This window comes from Odocoileus virginianus, chromosome 10, assembly GCF_023699985.2.
Source record: "Odocoileus virginianus isolate 20LAN1187 ecotype Illinois chromosome 10, Ovbor_1.2, whole genome shotgun sequence".
NCBI classification, from domain to species: Eukaryota; Metazoa; Chordata; class Mammalia; order Artiodactyla; family Cervidae; genus Odocoileus; species Odocoileus virginianus.
In genome coordinates, this window is record NC_069683.1 from 50,182,284 (window position 1) to 50,205,604 (window position 23,321).

General features: G+C 43.6%; 1 protein-coding gene across 7 annotated transcripts in view; it reads left to right on the plus strand.

Annotated features, from left to right (window-relative positions):
* Positions 1–22,091, plus strand: part of CADM1 (cell adhesion molecule 1) — a 342,992-nt gene extending 320,901 nt beyond the window's left edge. For 4 of the 7 annotated variants that reach the window (XM_020897649.2, XM_020897666.2, XM_020897669.2 and 1 more), the window contains 2 exons: positions 19,650–19,781; positions 21,788–22,091. In XM_020897649.2, the coding sequence (XP_020753308.2) occupies positions 19,650–19,781; positions 21,788–21,906 (251 nt within the window). In that variant the 3' untranslated portion in view covers positions 21,907–22,091. Of the gene's footprint in view, positions 1–7,295; positions 7,350–19,649; positions 19,782–21,787 lie in introns of all 7 variants that reach the window. The other 3 variants (XM_020897634.2, XM_020897657.2, XM_020897642.2) reach the window with 1 other exon arrangement.
* Positions 22,092–23,321: the final 1,230 nt, after the last annotated feature.

Sequence of the window (23,321 nt, forward strand, 5' to 3'; positions counted from 1 at the left end):
ATTTCTGTTGTAAGTTCAGTGGCCAATGGTTGCAGTCTGGGGTGAGGCCGCCTCCGCGCCGGCTAGCTGGGTTAGAGGAAGTTTTAGCTGTATGTAGCCCTTATTTCTATAAGGCCACCAGACCCTGAAACATAAGGGACTCCAATAAAAGAACTAATATTTGCCTTAAAAGCATAGCATCTGAATTAAAGGCCCAGTTGCTTTCTTCATTTATAGGCTAGAGTCCTAGGTACATCTAGAAGAGGAGTCATTTGTAGGACAGATCAGGGTGAAAGATTCTTGTTTCAATGCATGACGTAGGAATGAGGAAGAAGTTTGTTCTTTAATTATACTCCCAATAGTATTTACCTCCATGACCACTTGCGCTCAATCTCCATATGTGCATATAAGTTTATGCTAACGTGGCAGAAAACATCTCCAGGCTAAGAAGGATACCATACATACATTTAAACAACATTAACTGAGACTTGAAATAGATCATTTGTGGCAGGGTGGGCCAGGGGCAGGGATATCTTGTAGACTAAATACTAAAAGAACTAACTCATCATGATTTCAGCCAAAAGTGGATAAAAATCAAGTAAGTGAAGCTCAGGAGTGGGTATCAGGGAATCCTTTGCCCAATTTCTCTTCTGACTTCCTAGGTTGGAAGAGGTCTGTTCACTTTTCTAGGTCTCTCCCATTAGAAAATGAGAATCATGTTTCATCTGTATATTACTTTATTACTTAGCTCAAATCTCACCCTGCTGATATTGTGCTTTGGAGAAAGATATGTCAGTTAAAAGTAGGCTGAATTTTACTAACTGAATCCAAGGGAATTATTTGGTAAAGGGCCTACTTAAATCACTTTGCACACTGTGGCAGAGTTGAAATCCATCATTTAAATGACAAAAGGTGATCAGCCAAGCCTAGGTTGTTCATTCAACTTTTAGAGAAACAGCTCTTCCTAGCATGACTGACCTTCTTAAACAGACCTACATTTAGGCCTTAACAGTTAGAAATCTCTGGCAAAACCTGTGTAAGCTGACCATGAAGGTCAGGCCTTGATACTTGGCAGACCACCTCCATACCTGGACCTTCTGATGAGAAATTCTAAGAAAGCAGAACAAAGGTGGGTATGAGGTAATACCCCTTCAGGCCCTAATCCACCTCCCCCCACCCTTTTCTGTTATTGGCATAAAGGGAAAAGTTCAAAAAATTAGTTAAAGGGCCAGATATACCAACAATCATGAGAAATCAATTAGGTATAAAACTTCCACTTTCCAAGGTAATGCCCCATAGTACTTGCTACATCTTAGGCATCACACTCCATTAAGCTCAGTTATTTGTAGGTTTCATCATTAATTGAGCACTTCCTGACTTTTATCGATTATTCTCAGAGCTTTAAGGCTATTTTAATGTAGTTCAAGAGATTTTGTTCTATTCTTTTTAGGATGCTTTAAGTTCTGAGCTTTCAATAATTAACTCCAGGGTCAAATGTAGCCATAAGATTCCTGAATTCTGTGAGTTCTTTTGAAGAAATATTGATCATTTATCTCCTAAGACTCCAGACTTCTGTTTTCTAGGTCCCTTTAATAAAATTTGTGTACTTATGTGACTCTAATAGTTTTAGGTCTTGGAGTTGGGTGGGATAATCAAGGTAAAAAATATGTCCCTTAACCTGAAAAGTGAGAAATTAACTTTGGGGTCAGTCCTTATTTTAGGATACTAATAGGATCAAAAAAAGATCACCTTCACTTTTTCTTTCTCCATATGATCATATATTTCTCTATGGAGAAAGAGAAAGTGAAGGTGATATCTTTTGAGGGTATAATAAAGAGACACTTGGAATAGAACTCACATTCGTGTGACAGGAAACAGAGATGCCTGTGTACCATGAGAAGCAAGCACTTTCTTACTAGTTCAGGGATAGTGTTCAAGCCAGCAATGTCTCAGGTAGGATGCTGTTGACCAGCATGCATGAAAAGTATACCTTGAGCCAAGAAATTCAGGGAGAAAAAAAGGAAATAAGAATAATGTGTGTGTGTGTACACACACACACACACACACACACACACACACACACATATATGATTCCTTAACAGCAGGAGGAGAAAAGTGATAATCCAGGTTAATTCCTATAAAATGTATTTATAAATACATGCCCCAACTTATCTAAAACCCTCATAGCATCCTCACAAAGGGATCCTACCACTTTTAAACAGCATATTCTCCAGCCCGCAGCAGAAAGCTTAAATGAAAACCAAAGTAATATCTAGAATTTGACTTGACAGAGGGGGAAAAGTCTTCCAGGTCAGTTGCCAGGATAGAAGAGGTAATAGAATGTGATAGAAGTTACAAAGCAGGGGACCAGATTTCCAAGGAGATGAGGATATAGAACTGATTTTATTGAAGTGATTATCGGTAAACCCATGTGACTAAGATTCACTCAAGACTTACCTTGAGGTGTTCATGTTGGGGATTTGGGCCTAGCAAAATGTGGTTTGATAACTTGGCAACTTAAATGACAAGACATACTAGGTTAGCCAGTTGTGACCATTGTACTGGTCCTAAGGTTTTCATAGTGGATTTCCTTCCATATTTCTCCTTTCTAAAAAGGAAAAAAATTTTTTTACAAAATGCTTTCCCTTTGAAGACTCATTAAAATGTTTTGTTCAAGCTTGTGTTGCTAGAGTACGTATGAAGTATATCAGTTGTTGATGTATGTTGACCTTTTGTTCTTACCAATATATGATTGAAATAAGCATGTATTGGAAGGTTAGAAGTGCATGGGCATGATTCAAAAGCAAATGGATTTTCTCCAAAAAGAAACCAAACAACAGTCAGCCACAGTGTGTCTTTAAGGATCTAATTAATAGTAAAGATACATGTGAGTGTAAGAATGGGATTCCTAGACTAGGGTGACTGAAGGGATCTTCTTTGAAGAAGGATCTTGAGCATTTGCGTTTTTGGAGCTCATCCTTAAGGCCTGGACAGGGAGAATCCTGTGTCATGTGTGCATGTTGAGCAATGCCAAAAAAAAAAAAAAAAACACTGCCAAATCCTGGTACCATATGGTCTGAAATTGGTGGCAGAAATGCATGAGTGACGTGAGCAGGGATGGCGCAGTCGTCCTCGCGGTTATTGATGCGTGGGTGCGCGTGATGGTCTTGTCTGTGTGTCCCAGCGTGGGCGCCTCTCTGTAAGTGTCGTGTGCCTGTCCTTGTGCGCTGTGTCCCCTCCCTCCCCACCCACCTCCCTCTCCGAGGTTTTGGGTGGCAGCATGCCCGCGGTCTGGAATAGTGCTTGTGCTTTTGCTGCACTGCAGTCAGCTGGCTTCCTCTGGGTTTGGGGTTCTCTCTCTCTCTCTCTCTCTCTCTCTCTCTACCCCCCTGCTGTTTTATTTTTTTTCCCAAGGCTACCTGTCCTTTTGCTTTCCACCTCTTAATACATTAGAGGCTGATGGTCTCATGAATTATAACCCCAAATGAGGTAGCTAGTTTTTAATTCCGTTTGCAAGTGTAGCGAGACTCTCACCGGGAACCCCTCTGACATGATTTTTCATTTTCAGTTTTGGCTCCAAAACGTTTGCCCTGTGCTAGATCCACGCTCTTCTCCTAGACCACTGCCCTTAGGTAACTACCCCACAAATCTCTCTTTCCCTGACTTATTTTTCTGAGTAGTGCAAGCCGTGATGGAAGTCTAAAACCACATGAAATTTCTTATCTTTCTGTTCAATTGTGGGGAAATTCCGAAGCCCGTTTTTAAGGAGCGATAGCCAGCAGTGCGCATTATTACAACCTCTATATCCGCCATCTGTGTATGCACCCCTCTGCACACCTCTCTGTCTGAGTACACAACAATGGCATTCAAAGGCTGTCATGCAGTCCAGGGACGCTGCAGACATTGTGTTCTACTCAAGAACCAAGCCAAAGAGGTTTACGAATGGCTGCAGGACCTGAAGATTGTGTTTCAGCCTTGCTATGCAGTTTGCAAACAATATGCTACTGTTTAACGGCGTGAACCAAATTTCTGCTAATGGGATGAAGGGAAAAACTCTCCAGAAAAGCTGACAAAGCAGGAAGAACAGGATGACTGACTGAGCTTTTAGAATAAAACAACTGGGGGCGTCTGAACTCTTAATGGCTGGTGATGGAAGTAACAGATTCCATAATATGACCAAGTGATCAGATGTGTGCTGCTTAGGTAAGAGAGAGACCATCGCCTACTTTTTCATAATGGGAATAATACTAGGGACATTGGGAACTTTTTTGTTTCCTAGAGGTTTTATTTGATCATTCTGTTTTGGAAGTTTCAGGAAAAAAGGGGGAAACCCTAAAGAACTCAACCCCAAACATTCAGATTTTACTTGACCTTGAATTTATTTAAATATCTCTAGAATTTCTTGCTGTTTCTAATTTTTGAAGTTTTCCTTAACCTGGTTTAAAATTGTCATGCCATTCATACCATTTTTAGAAGCCAGTGATTTCTGCTGGCAAGGAGGAGTAACTATCCCAACAGCAGAAGCACTGTCTGCAGAAAGGCATGGGATAGGCAGCCCATAATAGCATCACGAAGAGTGAGATTCCTGTCTGTGGAAGAGATGATTCTCGTGTATTAAATCATGTTTGCACCTCAGGATTTTATTAATTGCTCAAAAGAAAATTCCATATGGACCAGAAGTAAACTTTTATTTGTTTAACAAAGTTTAGAGAAATGTGTTGAATACATTTTAATTGAAGTGACGAGGAAAGGCTTCAACAAGTGATAAGAGCAAAACTCAGAAGTAATTTCCCACTTATTGTTAAATGGCGGAGTTTCCTTTTGAAGACTCTTTTCTGCCTCATAAAATGCATCTTTGTCTTTTTCTTTGAGAAAATGAGAGCTGTATAATTTTTATCATGAAAGAACACTACCTGAGCCAAAGCAGTTTTAGGAGGTAAATTTTGCTTGTCTTTATTTGTACACTCAGTGCTTCAGTACACTCTTCCTAATTATATTTATTCTGGAATTAGCCAACTATGGAGGAGCACTGTAGATTCATAAAATGAGCAATAGTAGTGCAAAAATACATTTAACACCACTAACTTAAATGGCTTCCCACTTTCAGATGTAATATGAGCAGTAGATTCCAGATGATTTGGTATATTTTAAAGTTTATGCCATTAAAAATGACAGTTTCATCTTTAATGAGGTGTGTATAAACTGTCTGTCACTTTTTAATGGGAAACTTTGCATATCAATGATATTTCATAAACATATTTGTCTTTATTTTGTAAAATTAGCTTTCTAATGCCCTCCCCAGGGAAACAAGCCTTCAGCAGTAAAGCTGCCTACTTGAAACATCCTCGTTTAATATGGTTCAGTGGGTGCCAAGCACGTATGTAGAATGCTTTGATATTCATTGGGTCACGTAAAAGTGAGGGATTAGCCTCCTGAGAACTGCAAATTCATAATTAACTACAAAGAAGTTCTTTATGTTGCCCATTTATAACAATTATTCAAATAATTGTGTTCATCAGTCTTTATACAATGAATAAAGCCAATTAGAAATGGGAACACTTTCAACCAATCAGATTTCAGAACCAGTGCATAACATCCCTACTCAGTTGCCTCTGTAATTTATTGCATTACTCACTGCTTTCCCATGGCTGCCTGAATCCATAGTTTGGGAGCATCCATGAATTTTGAATCCTCCCATGTTTGATTGGCACGTGTCCTTGAATATTGGCACCCAAGGGCCGTGATAGAGATTCTTCAAGAGCTCATATGATTCTTTCACAGCACCAACCTGACTATCGATATTCAGTTGGCTTCTTTATAAAGGGGCTTCCGTGATAGCTCAGTTGGTAAAGAATCTGCCTGCATGCAGTAGACCCTGGTTCAATCCCTGGATTGGGAAGATCCCCTGGAGAAGGGAACGACTACCGACTCCAGTATTCTGGCCTGGAGAATTCCTTGGACTTGTATAGTCCATGGGGTGGCAAAGAGTTGGACACAACTGAGCTATCAATATTCATTTGGTTTCTTTATAAAACAACTTACAAAATCCAAGCTTTTACTGTCCATTTCTATATAAGTGTTTCTGTTGATTTGGGACCTTTTGAATCGTGTGATCAGTTTGACATTGCTTATTTCCAGAGCATTTGTCTTAGTTGCTATTATGTTCTTGCTGGCAGTTCACTGAGCATTACTCCCAAATCATTAATTCAGCAAATACTTACTAAGTATATTTTGTGCTTGACCATAAGAGAAGAGAAAGATGGAAAAAAAAAAAAAAAGCATGCCCCTCATTCCACTTTAACAGGTCCACAGGTATCTTCAAAAGTGACAAATCTCATCAGAGAAATGTTAGCCAATTATTGTGCAGACGAGGGGACCTGAAGCAGGTCTGCTCAAACCAGACACGACTTTGAGCTAAACAGGGAGAAACAAGTAAAGGCCCCCTTGATTGCCTAAGATTTTGTGGTGCTTTTAACTTCATTAAAGGGAGTAGCCTGCAAATACAGCAAGAGGAGAGGGAGGCCGTCTCCTCGCTAAGCCCCCCATGGTTTATCTGTTTCCGCCTTCACCTCTTTCCCCTCTAAACACAGCTAGCTGAGAGCCTTCCCAGCTGGCCAACATTGGTGCTAACTCCGATACAGGCATTTCAGGCTCCACTTGATTATCTCCTGACCTAACTGCTTTTTCAGCTTTGAGGGTTTCATTTTTCTTCAGGAATACCACTGGTTTTTGAAATTCTCTTTTTGAAAAATATTTTGCAAATCAGATTTTCTGATGAAAGCATAACCTGCAATCTGCAGTTAGCAGATGCCGCACCATTTTGAAATAAATGATCCAAGATCATCATCAACTGATAATGAACTGTGTTTGTCAGTCTTGGCCAGGAATTTCAATTTATAGTAAAATGTGAACTAAAAGTTACATACATCAGTATGTAACATCTAAATATATTTGTATTTAAGAGCTCTATCAGAGCATCGACATCGAACAATCAGGCTTTATTTTTTTTCTTTCTGCATGCTGTTATGAATGAGTGATTTGAAACATTCACCTTCATGTTTCATGTGCTTTGAAAGTGGAGACTGAGGAATCTTTCTGCCTCGATTGTGTATCCATAACAAAATGAAATGATTGGAGAAATGTACTTATGGATTAATACATTTAAGCTCTCCAAAAAAGAGAGAGAGATGGCAAGAGATTTGGCTCATGTTTTTTTTTTTTTTTTTTAATTTTAAGAAATTCATCCTCAGTTCTTAAGTGTTTTGTTTATGTCCCTTGAGGAATGAAAAGAAAAACGATTTGTTTTTACTTGTAAGGCCTTACTCAGTTGCCCAATTCCGCAGAAGAACTGGACAGTGAGGACCTCTCAGGTAAGGGCTAGTCATTAGGTAAAAGGCTCTGCAGTGTCCAACCTGTGGGCCCTCCGTCCACTTCCACAACATGGCCATTTGGATCACTCAGCAGTTAATTAAAAACTGTGGGTTTGACACTAAAGAAAGAACAGATTTTTATTAACACTTTCTTCCTCCCCACCCACCTCTCTTCCCTGTGTATTTCTCTGATTGTATATTGCATGTATATTTCAGATTGGGGCTGACTCTGTAAAGCAGTAGAGGTCAAATCATCTTTGGGATTGTGCTAAAACCACTCTGTTCAGTGGCTTAAAATAATTTTTATGCTCTAAGTATATAATGGTTCATGAAAAATTTGTTGCATTTCAAAGCTTTTTAAGGATGTTGGATTATGAGACAAGATCTTTATTTAAAAAAAAAAAACTCATATTGATCATCCCCTTCTGTGGAATATACCAGAAAAGCCAGGCTATAGTTAATCTTAGAAGGTGGGGGCAGGGAGGGGAAGAGAGGAAGGGAGGGGGGTAATTGTTTGTCACACACCATGATGTAAACTAATTATCCACCTCAGACCTTTTTCACAGCACACTGAGCTCTTGCAAAAGTAGGTTTCATGCTTGATTCCAGGATTTAGGTGTTACTAATCCAGAAGAAGAAGCATATCCTAAAAAGGAGGGGAAGGAGATTTAAAATGGTCAGAGCTAAACAATTATATGATCTCCCATGATGTCCTGGTACTTCACTGCCAACCAGCTATAGCTCCTGAACATTTTGATCGGCTGCTTCTTAGTAAGTCAGTAAGGGAGGGCCCTTCCTCATCAGGAGAAACCAAGGCATAGGACCGTAGATGCTGACTCCAGCCATTTGGAAACAGGGGTTCCATGTTGCCCTTCTTGGAGAGGTTTCACTGCAGCTCCCTTGAATAGTTGGTTGTTGAGGTGTGGCTTTAACTACAGGTCTTACTTACCCAGTGAGAGAATGAGATAGTACCACTGTCTTTCACAGTCAATAGATTTATTGCCTCCTCTGTCCTTCTGTCAAGCCTTAAGGATGCCTTAATTTTTCTGCTAGGTAGTGTGTCCCAGTTTGAACTTGAACTGTTGGATTTTCCCGCAGAGTGGAAGCTCCAGGAGGCCATATCGGTTTTGTTCACTGCTGTACACCTGTTGTGTTGTAAGCTCTCAGCTGATGCTTGTTGGACAAATAAATGAATTCCAAATCCCAAGGAATTTAGATAGATGATAGAAGATTAGAAAGATAGCTGGCCATCAAAGCAGTGTTTTATTTTTGCCTCCAGTTTGTGATGGATTTAGAGAAGTTGCAAAAACATTAGCCTGATCTTTATCTTTTGAAGTGAGAGTAGATGAGTCCTTCTCCCTGCTTAGAATATCATGCTGAGTGTAAGTAGTCCACTCATTTCTGACCCTGACCCTAAATAAAACAGCCCTGTGACACAGTGGCAATTGGATCATCTCAAGGATCCTAAGAAGGGACTGAGTTCTCCTTGGCCCTGATCCCTCTTGGTATATCAGCCAGACAAGGATCACTCAGATACGCAGAAGTCATTTTTCTCCTCCTTAGGAAAATGGGACTAAAGCAGCCATTACCCTTCCACCAGCATCATCAATTAAAGACTACTGTGGGTCTCTCAGCTCTGCACCAAGTCAGATGCAGCCTTGCCGCAGCTCTATCAATCACCCCTGAGTTGAGAGCAATAAACCAACAACTGTTTGTGTTCATAATAATTCAGTTAAATTAATAATTACATTGTTCCCCCCTCCCCATCCAGGAACACTGCAGTCACACATTGCACGGAAGCCATAAGTCAAGTAGAACCCTGATGATCCATCAGGCAGGGGCTGGGCTGCCTTTGCATCTGGTTTGATGAACTAATCAAAAACTGATTAGCACCTTTGTTCAAAGGGGATGCTGATTAATCAATTACTATTGATTGTGAGCATGGCTTCACTCGGCAGCAAAGAGACGTCTGAAGGGAAAAAAAAAACACCCAATAAAAATTGAGCAGCTGTCATAGTGTTTAAATTTATTAAAACAAAATACATTATTTTTTATGAAGCTGTCTTGAAATGGGTCACTGAAGGGGAGCATATTGATTGAGAAAGGATGAACTTCTCAAATTTCTGTAGCCTGGAGACTGAATTCAATTATAAGACAAGACAAACAGGTTAACACCCGTCTTAAACAGTCCATCAATAAATTAGAGGAGGTGTTGCACATTTAATGCTAAACTGTGGTAATGAATAATATTACCATCCATTCCCTGCTCCATCTGGGTAGAAATTTCATTCTTCCCTTGTTATGGATAAATGTTACATCCTGCTTTTTCCTTCAGAATAATGCTGGTCTGTCTTCTGCTCGCCCCCTGTTCCCCTCCTCCCTGATTCACCACTGCCACCTCAGCTAATGACAATTTCATAAGCACCATATGGTGCCCCAGCCTCACCCAGCAAAGCAAGTTGCCCAGCTGATCCTCCTCTTTAATCTGCATTAATAAATTATGCTTGTGTGTAGTTCAGTGATTTAATTATTGGTGGACCTGGGGAGCTTCTCCAGTTCTACTTTCAACCCTTTCATTGACTTTTTGGGTGTCAACTTTATTGATGATGGATCCACAAGAGTTTTCAATTGTTTTATCAATTACATCTGCTGTTTCCCTGTGACAGCTGGTGGTTATTGCCACCCATGTGGAATAGAATGGCTTCAAGCCTATTTATCCTTCTATTTTATTTTAAAACTTTTTAAAAAATGTCTCCCAACTGCCTTGCTCCCTTCAGCAATGGAAGGGCCTTTGGGGACTGTTTAGTGGAGTACGGTGGTAAATATACAGCGTGCCAGAGAATAGCCCTCCAGCACAATCAGAGCAATCCATCAGGCTTCTGCTTTTGAAGCAAAGGCACCGACAAGAAATTTCAGAGCTCTCATGCTTCCCAAAGACATGTTTTCAGTTCTGTCCCTAATACAGGAAAGTGATCTGGAAGAAAAAACTTCTCCCTCACAATCCATAGGAAAGTGTGGATGGAAGGCAAATTCTAAGTGGCCTTGATAATTCATGTTAGTTGTTAAGGAAGGATCTAGGTGAGCTAACTCTAGTCCCTTAAATGGATTAAAGAGGAAACATGGGCTTAAAATATGGTCTTGGTTTAGTTAATGGAGCTTCCCTGGCGACTCAGACCAGAATCTACCTGCATTGCAGGAAACCTGGGTTTGATCGCTGGGTCGGGAAGATTCCCTGGAGAGGGAAATGGCAACCCATTCCACTATTCTTACCCGGAGAACTTCATGGACACAAGAGCCTGGTAGGCTATAGTCCGTGGGGTTGCAAGAAGTTGGACACAACTGAGCAACTAACACTTCATTTAATGGAAGCCCCGAAAGGCCTTCAGATCCAGATTGTCAGTTCTGGGGTGGAATATACGAACATCTGTCTGGTGGGTGTCCTCAAAGTCTGACTTAACTTGCTTAAAATATGTGTAAGGAACTGTCACTAGACCTAGTATTTGGGGGGACTCTTTCCTTACTGGCTCCCACATAAAGTATGGCCTAGATTTGGCAAACAGGCAATTGCATTTTTTGTTGTTGTTAGACTAGTAGTAATAATGATGATGATAAAGGAAAACATCAAAACCCAGCTGGACTATGTAGACAAATTTAAGATATGGCCCCTAAATTTCAAGTGAGGTCTTCTTTAGCTTGTATTTGTATAGTGCTTGAGCACTTAGAGAGCTCAGGCACACACATAATCTCAGTGATCTGCATTCATTCAGCAATTGTTTGAGCTCCTATGTGCTAGGCACAGGTCTGGGCACCAGGGATGCAGCAGTGAACAAAACGAACCAGGGGCTGGAGCTGCCCCAGATTTCACATGCCAGGATCCTGCCCTCATGCAGTCACGTTCTTGTCCGGGAGACAGGCTCAAAGCACAATGAAATGTCAGACTACTGCTATGAGAAAAATAAACCTGGGTCAAATAAAAGCGAATAACTTTACTGGGAAGAGGTGGAGGGTACAAATGCGCACAAGGGGAGGCCAGTGGGACAGGAAGACCAAGAGACGAGCGTGAGCCAGCATGGGAGGATTGTCCCGAAAATCCTGTGGGATCATTGATGAAGGGTTGTTTACAAATGAAGACGCTGGGGCTCCTGAGGTTAAATGATTTACTCAAGAGACAGAATCAGAATTCAAACATAGAATTTCCTGCCTTTTTGGGATACAGAGACTTTGGTTTAAAAAGTCATTATCCTTCCCCTGTGAAATCCACACTTTCTTTGTTCTGGGATCTTGAGAATCTTTTCCTCTTGGGCCCTTTTTGATTCAGTCTGTGCTTGCAAAGAAAGAGGCAGGGAAAGTTGGTTTCTCCAGAGCCCATCAGGTATATTGCTGACAACCAGGAAAGATCTTTCCCAGCATTGAATCAAGCTCTTTCCCATCCAGTGGCGACCTTAAACTCTGCTCCATTGTTTTCAGCACCATTATCCCATTGATCTCCTAAATTGTGGGATGGATTTCCCCTTGAGCCGGTCCTGAATGCCATGGGAAGGTGCTGGGTTGCAGACGGTTAAAACATGTAGATTCCCTTATTGCAAAATTCCATTTAATACAAGGCAGTAGACTGGCAAATCATACTGGGTCCATGCCAGCTTGGCCATGACTTTACCACAACATGAGTTTGAATTTCATGATGTTGCTGATCTTCCCATAATCCAACATGCTACTGTTTCCCCCATGGGGAGGAAGGAGACCATCAAATAGGAACTTTTCCTTCCAAATTGATAAGTTGGCAGGCTCCAACACAAAATGTGAATTCCAGTTCTACAGGTTGGACACTGCTTTGGGGTGACTTCACCATATTCATTAATCCATCCTCACACCCCCAAATGCCTAAGGTCCACTGACACATCTTTCTCCAGAGAGAGATTCTAGTGGGAAATGTATGTTTGGAAATACTTCACAAGTCTGTCCTCTTTATCAGGTGTCTACTCCTTTAAGGAAAACTCCAGTCTCATCCTCAATGCCTTCCTGTTGCTTAAAATGGAAAAGGCAATCACACTTCTAAGTCGTCATCATTAGAGAGTAGAGAGGACTCAGGAGTGTGCCTTGTGGTCTCTCTGGTGATGCTTAATGCCTTGGGAGCATTTGCATCCTGTTGCATCAAGTCATTTCCACTGTTGGTTAAATTAACAAAATCAAGTCACTTGATTCTCATACTTAGCTGTCAAGAGCTTAATATCCTGATGCTTAAATGGTACACCTGTGTTATTACTTGGACGGGGTGGCCTTCGGCAGGCCCACGGCCTTGACCACCGCCCCAGACCACCAGTCACACTGTGCCTTCTGAATAAATGAAAAGAAGAGGCTTGGTGACTTCACCTCAGCTAATGTCTCTGGGGCATCTTAACCTCTGAGAACAGCACTAAGTGTGCAGTACAACCCTTACTCCAAAGTGCTATAAGTATTTGCCTGGAATCAGTGATTAGAGCTGGAATAAAGCCCGCCTTGGGCTTTATGACAGTGGGTTTCAATTTGAGAAACACCTGTTGAGTGTCTATGACATGCCAAGCCCCAGCCCAGAGAGGCCCCTTCATATTCAGCAACACACTGGCTCCTCAAAACAGTCTTCTGAATTGTATGTCTGTGCTCAGTGGCTGAGAGTGGCTCATTGATCTGCCTGAAGCCACAGAAGAGCAGTGAAGCCCAGCTTCTAGCCTAGACTAGAAGGCTGTGGGCAAGTCCAGGGCATTTTCCAGCAGGCCACACAGGAGGTGAGCTCCTACCTCTTCTAGCATCTCCTGTTCGGGCCTCTTTCTGGAGGAAAAGATAGACAGTAACTGCCTAAGAGCACGGGTCCTGATCATTGTTCAACCAGAGCCCGTGCGCAGTACTTCTGATGTCAGTGAATGCCGACGGAGCTCTGGGCGGCAGGATGATGGTGATGATGATGACTGCAGTTTTTCTTTAAGTAGCTTAACATAGTTCTTTTGAAACGTTAGCATAGCTGGAGTTACACTGCTAGAATGAGATGCAGCTGAAGAATAGTCTTAGATGCCTGGGATGCTGTATGAGAACCTTCATGATTTTCTTGCCTTACATTTATTCCTTCCCTTCCACTCTCTCAGAAGACAGAAAAGAAAGGTTATGCTGCATGGAGGCCGGTGTGCTCCAATATGTATTAACATCTTAATGGGAAAGCTGTGCATGTACTGTATACATTTACTACTCTCTGACAAGAGGGAATTAAATGTCAGAAGGATTTGTAGCATCTATAATTGAATTGGTGCTGAGAAAAGCAAATCTTAAAGAAGAATAACATATTAGGATTAGCAAATAATGTGGCATTTTGTCAGCGCATGCCATTCAGTTTGTTCCCTTTCAGTAATAAAGTTGTGCTTTTTAAAATGCACACTTATTTTTGTTGTCGTGATGGGAGCTACAATAGGTGATGAGAATGAGAAGCTGTAGTTCTCAGATGGTGCCAGGTTTGGGGACTGGTTTTATCTTTGAGGTCAGAGTCTGGTTTCGTCTCGGATGTGAAAAATCCACTGTCAAGCTTTTTCTTTCTTTCTAGTGAGGAGTAGCCAGTGGCGTCCTGGTCATTAGGCACCCTCTGAGATCTAGTAACCCCTGTAGCCCTAGGAAGCAGGGGGCAGCACGTCCGCTATGAACACTGCTTCTCCAAGTTTCTAATTAAACACACGTGTCCGGTCAGACCTCAGCCTAGGAAAAAACAATAGAACTAAAGCAAGTGACAGACAGAACTGTTGTGAAACGTCAACAGTTCCACTTTTCCCAAAGGTCAACAGGCAACAGTCGTTCATAGAGAAGTGGCAGAAGGTTAAATATAGGATAGTACAGGTAGGAAGGAATAAATATAGGTAGGAAGACCCATCTCCTTAGAACTTCCCCATGTCTTTGGTATTAATTTTAAAGATAAGACCTTGGGTAGTTTACAACCTTTGTTAAAAAATAGTATATGCATTTAAGGGGAGTGTCTAGCTCTCCCCAAGTTTTTGAGTATGCCTTCTAGCCGAGGCCAAGGGAGGGATGAAATGTGAAGGAAGCCAAGGTAGGGTGGTCGTCCCGTCCCCCTCCATGTCTTTGAACTGTATGACTGTATCACACTTCAGCTCCTCCGAGGTGAAAGTAGCCCGACTGCAGCTGCAGTGGGCACTTGGCTCAGTGACCTGCCCTGCCAAGGTCCCTGTCTGCCAGGAGCTTGTCTAGGACATCCTGGCCATTCCGTGGCTATCCATGGATCTCTGCCTCTGGCAGCGGAGGCTTCTAGGCTTTTCACAGATCCATGATTAAGGCATTCACACAGCAGTTGATGTCAGGCATCCCGTGCCAGCTGGTAAAGCAGCCATAGAAACCGGGATCTGTTACAGCACCCTGTTTTAACACAGGTGGTGTGACTGCCAGAGTCCGGCGCTCAGGAGACCCTGGCAAGACATTTGAGGAATAAGAGCAGGTAGAGAAAGGGGAGGCCCCTGGAGGGAGAGGAAGGAGACTGAAGTTCCCCACCATCACTTTTCTTGTTGGGCCCTAGGGAACGAGTGCCTTTAGAACTTACCCCCCGCACATTGCCCACGAGGAAAGGGTCAAGCCAGGTCACCCGGCCCCAAAGTAAAGAAAACTGAGCAGGTCTGGGCATCACTGTTGGGACAGTCTTTGAAGTTTTTTGTCCTTGCAGTTTCTAAGATGCTAATGGGAACCCTGGGTAGTTGAAACTGTGACCCAAGCAGTGGTAGCCAACTTAGTATTCTGTAAGCTGCTCGTAAACCCTCACCTGGAGTCAAGTTGTTCCAGCTTTTGGCCCAAAATAGAGCTAACTCACGAATACTAAACAGTCCATGATTGATCTGTCCTTAAAGAGTCTCATGTCACACTCAGAGCCTGCAGGGCCTGCAGCCCGGGACCATGCGGGAAGGACTGTGCCCCATCTCTGAGCTGACACTTCCCAGCAGCTGCACAGTGCCCCTGAAAATCCGGCTCACAGAAGGATGAGGCCTGAGTCACCCGAAGTCCCATGAGAAGTGATTGATGGGGAACTCGCAGCAGAAGTGAACAGTTACACCGTCCTAAGTGAGAGGGACAGTTGTGTCTCTTAAAGATAGGAAAACACTCCCTTCTAAACCAAGTGCTGTCCACTGCCTGAGGATCAGTGCTTTAATGCACTTTAGTGCTTTACTGGTGCTTTAATGTCCACGTACTTTTTTAATAAGTAATTTTTTTTAATTTTTAATTGGAGGATAATTGCTTTACAATGTTGTGTTGGTTTCTGCCATACAACAGTGTGAATCAGCCGTAAATATAAATGTGTTTCCCTCCCTCACCCAGCCCCCGCCCCTCTAGATCATCACGGAGCACTGGGTTGAGCTCCCTGTGCTATATAGCAGCTTCCCACCAGCTTGCTGTATTACACATTAGGTAATGTAGAAGCTAGGGCTTCCCTGGTGGCTCAGCGATAAGGAATCCACCTGCCAATGCATGAAACATGCACTCGATCCCTGAGTCAGGAAGATCCCCTGGAGAAGGAAATAGCCACCCACTCCAGTATTCTTGCCTGGGAAATCACATGGACAGAGGAGCCTGACAGGCTACAGTCTATGGGGTCACAGAGAGTCAGACCTGACTTAGCGACTAAACAACAGCAGTGTAGAAGCCGAGGGCGGCTGTAGAATCTGTAGGCTTCCTTCTCTGCCTGATTCGAAAAGCAGCCTGAAATCTGGAGAGGATGTTCGCCAGAGAAACTGATGGGACCCGAGGGAAAGGCTCCGCACCCCACAGGATGTGTGGGTGATGGTGAAAGGCACGGGCGTTTCCACAGTCTTCGGTGTGAGGGAATTGCTCAAGGAACAGTTGTGAGCAGGACAACAAGGTCGCTTGGCCAGAGGACCCTGTGGGGCCCGTGCTCCTGTTGGTTGGTGCCACTGCTCTGGGGTCCAGTCTGCATTCTGCTCCCATAGCCTGGTTCCTTTCTGGGTAGCGTCCTGTGTAACTGCTTGGGGCTGTGAGCGAGGCACCAGCCCACAGCATCCAGGGATAGGGGACCAGCCTTCACCTGGGCCCCCCACCCAAAAAACGAAAGTCGCTCAATCACGTCTGACTTTTTGCAATCCCATGAACTATTATCTGCCAGGCTCCTCGGTCCATGGAATTCTCCAGGGCAGAATACTGGAGTGGGTAGCCTATCCCTTCTCCAGTGAATCTTCCCAACCCAGGAATCGAAGCAGGGTCTCTGCATTGCAGGCAGATTCTTTACTAACTGAGCTGCCACCTTGGACCAATCAACGACACTAGAAAAACTCCCCACTCAGCCCACACGTGGACACACAAAAGGAATGAGACGAGTCTGGAGACAGCGCCACTCTTCATAGAGGATGCCAGGCCACACCAGACGCTGGAGGACGGTCAGAACTGCATCAGGGCCTCCCGCAGTAAACCCCTGGGCGGGCCAGGGATGGAAAGGGGTGGGGCAGAGCTGCAGCCCACTCTGTTCCCTGTCAGTTCAACACCACTTGCCTTCTGTGTCCGTCCACAATAATTGAAGGCAGGAGAGATGTCTCAGTGATTAAGTGGTGGTAGTAAACTTTCTGATCAAAGTGAGTATCGGAAGATAGCTGGAGAGATTACCCTTATAAATAAGTTATCTATAAAATATGTATGTCCCTGAGGATGAAAAAGATAACTAGAACCTAGGTATTTAATGTGGGCACAGGGCAAGGAGAAATGAGCCTCTTCAGCTCTGAGTTCCTGGAAAGCAAAGGTCAAATGAATGATTTTTGACTGGGGAAATTAATCCCACAGATACGTACCCTGTGATATTGGTTGGTTGTTTTTCTCTTATCAGAGCTTCCCCCTCCTTCTTCATCTCTCTTCCCTCCCTCCCAACTTCTCTGTCTCTGGCTTTCTTTTCCTAGGCTTCTAGGATGGTCCTGCACCTCGGCATGGAGGAGGCAGTCTTGGAACAGAGAGCACAAGAGTGCTTCCCTCAGTGGGTTAAGTCTAGAAGGGGCAACTTCTCTCTGCTCCATCTTCCTGGGACGGGACCTCTCTTCCTCTCGCCTCTTGAACCCAGCTATCCCCGCTGCTCAGTAGCCGGAATCACTTTGTTTTTTCACCCCATTCTAAGACACAGGGGGTTAGTTGAAAGAGCCTCATCTCTCAGTAGGTCTGAAGCTTGTGGCCATTCGAGAGGAGTTAATTCTCATGCCCGCAAGAGCCCCTATTCTGACAGCTCCCTAAGGGAAGCACAGCTTTCTGGCTTTTCCATGACTTTGGTCTCCCTGTGAGCAATTTTGAACCTGTGCAGCTGGGGTGAGAGTCTCTGGCGTGTAAAGCATTGCCCTCCAGCAGATAACCATGTGTCATGGTACATCCTCCTGGGAGCTCGCCCCTGCAACAAGCCCTGTTGTCTTAAAAGAAGAAAAGGAAAAAAAAGTTTCCGTAGCTGAGTTCTGCCTTGTTGAAATGACTTTCAAGACACGGAGGCTGCTGCTTCTGCGGTAGGCAGCACTTTGGGATGCAGGGGGAGACTCCTCTCTGCCACATTTCAAGGCGAGCTTATTAGACGTGTGGCTGGAGGGGCCCGTGCGTCACGGAGCGGGCTAATTGGCTGCAGTGCACTCTGCCTCCAACCCATCTCCATTCTCCAATTAAACTCCCATCATCCTGTTGTCCTGGGCGACCCGCTGCTGCCTCTGATTCCATCCACATTGCTGTTTGGGTTTGGAGTGGGGATTTTTTTTTTTTTTTTGGTCGTCCTTCCAATGGTAACTTAATGAAACACTTTAAATACTCCATTTTTTAATTTAAACTCTTTTAATTAAAACACTTTTCATGGAACCCTCAGTCACGAGTTATTTCCCCACATCCTTCAGTACTTAATCTCAGAGCAGAATTGGAAATATCGATAGAAAGTGTAAATCATGCCCTCCTGCTGAAAGCGTTGTATCAGGTTTCGGCTCAAAAGAGCACCATTACCTTTAGCTGTCACGGATCTGTACACTTGATCGATAAACTTCAAATATTATTAGAGGTGGAGGCTTCAGAGATTTGCTCTGTTCTTTGGAGAGAGACAGAGATAAATCTTTCTTAAAAATTGACTCGAATTTGCACTCTCCGTCTTCCTGGTGAAATGCATTTCTCTTAGGCGTCCAGCAACTGCTACGGGGACAGATTTATAGGCCATGTGCTTCTTGTACTGAAAGATTTAAATGGTAAATCCTTCACATATGACTTCACAAATCATGTAAAGTTAAAAGATTTTTACCGTTTCTGTTGCTGCTGTGCTTAAATTGTAAGGTACAGCTAGTAAATCATTTTAATGGAGGTGTCGTACTTGACTCAATAAAAAAAAAGACAATGGTTTAGCTTCCACTCGAAAATGTTAATGTATTAATCAACGGGAGAATAATTGTTTTTTACTACATTATAAATCTCGGGTGCCATTAGAATTTCAGCAAGGGGTGATGTAGCCACATTCCTAAATTAAAATTGTTTACACTGCCATACATCCATTCTGCATGGCCATAGCTCATTCGGGGTTCATTTTGGAGTTGTTCCCCAGCCAAACATGTCGTTCCTCAGTCGAAAGAAGACATCCCCAGGGAGTGATGCTTATAAAGGAAAATTAATTGCATCATGGAGTGTTAAATAAATAAAAGAAAAACCGTCTGTGGCAATGGACAATTATTCCTTGCTGTCTTTTTTTGAAATAGGTTTTTAGGTTTTTAGACAGAGGCTTACTCCCTCATACATCCTAAATGTAGCAGGCATGTCACTTGTCTCTAGTCCCCTAATCCTTGTTTTATCTCTAGGCAGCTGGGGCTTTTGAGCTCCTTGCTTTTCCCATGCAAATGCTTCGTGGGGAATAAGTTGCGGGGCATCTCTAGAAAGATGCTCCAGCCGCCCTTCCACAGCTCCTGTCGCTGCCTGAAGATGCCTTTCTGAGCTCCCTTAAATAGTTAGGTCAGCCTCCTGCATAGGATCTGCAGCTGGTTACAGAGAAGGTGAACACCAAGACCAGGCCAGGATTGGACAGACTCCATTTCTTCTCTCTCTGATCCCTAAGCGTGTTCACACGTGTTAGCATCCGATGCCGCTTGGGATGAAATTGCCTTGAGGGGAGAACAGGTCAATTCAGCACTGGACAGGTCCCCTCGGTGGCACTCGATCCATCTCGACTATCCTGACTCCTCCATTAAGAAAGAAAGTGACCTCTGATCCTGGAGGCAGTGTCTCCAGGGTTTCTGGTGTCTCCTAATAGACTCTACATCCCTATTCCTCTTCTGATCTCAACAGATTCTCGAGCAGGTGAAGAAGGCGCGATCAGGGCGGTGGACCACGCCGTGATTGGCGGCGTCGTGGCCGTGGTGGTGTTTGCCATGCTGTGTTTGCTCATCATTCTGGGGCGCTATTTTGCCAGACATAAAGGTAAGCCAGGGGGCCTCCTGTAAGCTTGGGCAGCCAGGAGGCCTCGTGTCACCACGGCCCCTGCCTTTGCGGGACTTGGCAAGCTTGTCCTTGAATAGGCAGTTTGGTTTCTGGAGCCACACAGCCTCTTCAATTCCTGAAACTGGGAGAGAAAAAACAAAAAAAACAAAAATCTTAACAGCCGCTGATTAGGAAGGACTCTGAGAGTTGATGAGTACCACTCCTTGATTTGGATTTTTCTCTAAATAAAAAGCTTTATAGGTTTGTTATTCTACAATCCATCATTGGGGATAGAGTAAAAAATATAAGGGGCTGGTGTGTGAGGTGTGGCGTGAACCCCAAAATGATAAAGAGGGTAAAAGCACCCCCATGACCTTCTGCTTTGCGGGAAATATGTGGGCTAGCCCTGTGCCCCGGCCCCCAATGCTGGGGTAAGCTGGTCACAGTGGCTAGAATACTTCCTTGGTTTGATGTGCCTTAAAAGCCACATAAATATGTATTCTTAAAATTATCAGTGCAATTGATTTAAATTGCCATTAATCATCACACTTATCAACCATGCAGTCTAGATGGGCAATCATCTTTGCGAGCGCTCCTCCTCTCTACCCCACGCTGCTCTGAGCCTCTTCTCCCTCTCGGTAATTTATTCTTCCTTTTCTTTGTTGGCCCTGGTCTTTCTCGGGTATTTTTCTCAAGCGCTGTGCAGTGGGCTTCCGGGCCTTTCCTGTAGTATAAACTCGAGGCGCTGGCAGACTGCCGGATGGTAGACCTTGGGTTCAGGGTGGGTCCCCTGAGCACAGCAATGGAGGTCCAAGGTGCTTGACAATCACCTTTAGTATCCAAAGTGCCCATCTTGAGTGTAAAACAGTTTGGGGCCCTCCGTACTGGGGGTTCTGCCCACCCCCAAGAGGCAGCCTGTTTGGCGGAGAACTCCCAGCCTCTTGGTGCTAAGCTTGATGGAGCCAGGGAGGTCAGGCGAGAGCACAGGGCTAACGTCTGCACAATGCCTGGGAGTTGCCGGGAGGAGGGTGTGCTCTACAGAGGAAGGAGGGACACGAGAGGACCGTCCGACTGCCTGCCTTCTCAGATTTGTCACTCTGAAAACGTGAAAGCTCAACAGCCTTTTTTTACTTAAGAATCTTTGCAAGCACGATACCTAACGGGAGGAGGGTGATTTGATTATCATGGGCAGTGCCAGCTCGACCTATATTTCATACAGAGGTGCAACCCTTGTCTTTCTCCACGTAAACCGTTGGGACTTGCTGATAAAGAGTGTCACCAACTCCGTTAATGTTCTGTCTATTGTCATTATAAAGTGGCTGTGCCAATTAGCAAATCCATGAATCTGGGTCCCGGCTAGAGTGACATCAGAAGCAAGAATCACTCGTTTCTTAAGGCAGATCCCATGCCTTGCTTCCAGCTGTTACGACGTCAAATTATTTCTCAATCTGGAACCCCATTCTGCAATGGGAGGCAGAAGAAAAATCAAACGTACTTGTGCAGGTTCAAGCACATGCTCACTAATGGACAGGCCTCCTGAAGACAGGAGGTGAGGGTTCAAATAAACAATGTGAGATGACGGTAGAAAATCAGCAGGGCCCTAATTCATTTATTGGCTAATTGCTCTTCCTTGCTTTGGTCTTTAACCATGTACGTGCACATATCTGGCCATTGGTCCTGGGCGTTTACTGTCAGCAGCTCTCCAGCTTCCTGCATTTTTAGCTCCCACTCACGTCTTCTTCTGCTGACATCCTCTGGTCATAATCACGGCTCTAATGTCTCATTTGCTGAATTATATCGCAGCGGTTCAGTTGGAGTGGTGCCTTTGGAACCCCCGGATCCCCATTTGTCTCACCCACCTCGCTCTCTTCTTCCAATTGTTTTCTCCCCTCTGCTGCCTGCACACCACTTCGGCTGATGATGGCCATAAAGCAAGTTGCCATCTCTATACCACTTTACACAGCGGCCATCAGACAGTCACGGTGCTTTACCCCTTCATCTTTCAGGTACATACTTCACTCATGAAGCCAAAGGAGCCGATGACGCAGCAGACGCAGACACAGCTATAATCAATGCAGAAGGAGGACAGAACAACTCTGAAGAAAAGAAAGAGTACTTCATCTAGATCAGCCCTTTTGTTTCAATGAGGTGTCCAACTGGCCCTATTTAGATGATAAAGAGACAGTGATATTGGAACTTGCGAGAAATTCGTGTGTTTTTTTATGAATGGGTGGAAAGGTGTGAGACTGGGAAGGCTTGGGATTTGCTGTGTAAAAAAAAAAAACGAAAAGAAATGTTCTTTGAAAAGTACACTCTGCTGTTTGACACCTCTTTTTCTGATTGTTTGGTTTTTCAATTTTTATTTCTTCCTACCAAGTCAAACTTGGACGCTTGGATTTAGTTTGGATAGATTGCAGAAAATTCTGTGCCTTGTTTTTCGTTTGTTGGTTGCGTTCCTTTTTTTCTTTTCCCTCCCTCCTTTGTGCAAATTTATTTTTCCCAACAAATTTTTGGATTTTTTTTTTTTTTCCCCAAGATCTCCCATTTTGGAATTTGCCTGCTGGGATTCCTTAGAACCTTTTGACCCTCCTTATTTTGTTACTGTTGTTCCTTTCCTTCGTTTATTTTTGAAGTTTTCTGTTCAAAATTCAGTTTCATAAAAGGAGAACCAGCACAGTTTAGATTTCATAGTTCAGAATTTAGTGTATCCATAATGCATTCTTCTCTGTTGTCGTAAAGATTTGGGTGAACAAACCATGAGAACTCTTTGCTGCTGCCCATGTTTCAGATACTTTAGAGCAGTGAAGACTAGAAACTTAGACTGTGATTCCGAAACTGTTCTGTTTGCTGTGGAACTACATTACTGTACAGGGTTATCTGCAAGTGAGGTGTGTCACAATGAGATTGAAACTGTCTTTAATTCCGTATCTGTAGACGGCTCAGTATAGATAATACCCCGCGCTGTCCAGAAAGGTTTGGGGCAGAAAGGGCTCCTCCTTTTTCAGTGCCCTAAACAGACCTGACAGGTGAGGTCTGTTCCTTTTATATAAGTGGATGAATTTGAGTTGCCACAGGAGGGGAAGTAGGGAGGGGGGAAAGACAGTTCTGCTCTGGTTATTTCTGTTCCAAATGATTCCATCCACCTTTCCCAATCGGCCTTACTTCTCACTAATTTGTAGGAAAAAGCAAGTCCATGTGGTGTGCGAATGACTGAATGGGACAGGTTTTTGGTTTTTTTTTCTTTTTCTTTTTCTTTTTTTCCTTTGTGCTTAGTTAGGAAGGCAGTGGGATGTGGCCTGCATGTACTGTATATTACAGATATTTGTCATGCTGGGATTTCCAACTTGAATCCGTGTGAAACTTTCATTCCTTACGATTTGGCTTGACAAAGGCAGGAGGTACAAAAGAAGGGTCGGTATTGTTCTCAGACCGGTCTGCCGTCCATCTCAGTTCTCGAAAGGTCAGAGCAGAGGTGGAAAAGCAGCATGAAGGGGTTTTTCAGTTACTTAATCAAAACTCAGATGTGAGTGTTTTTATCTT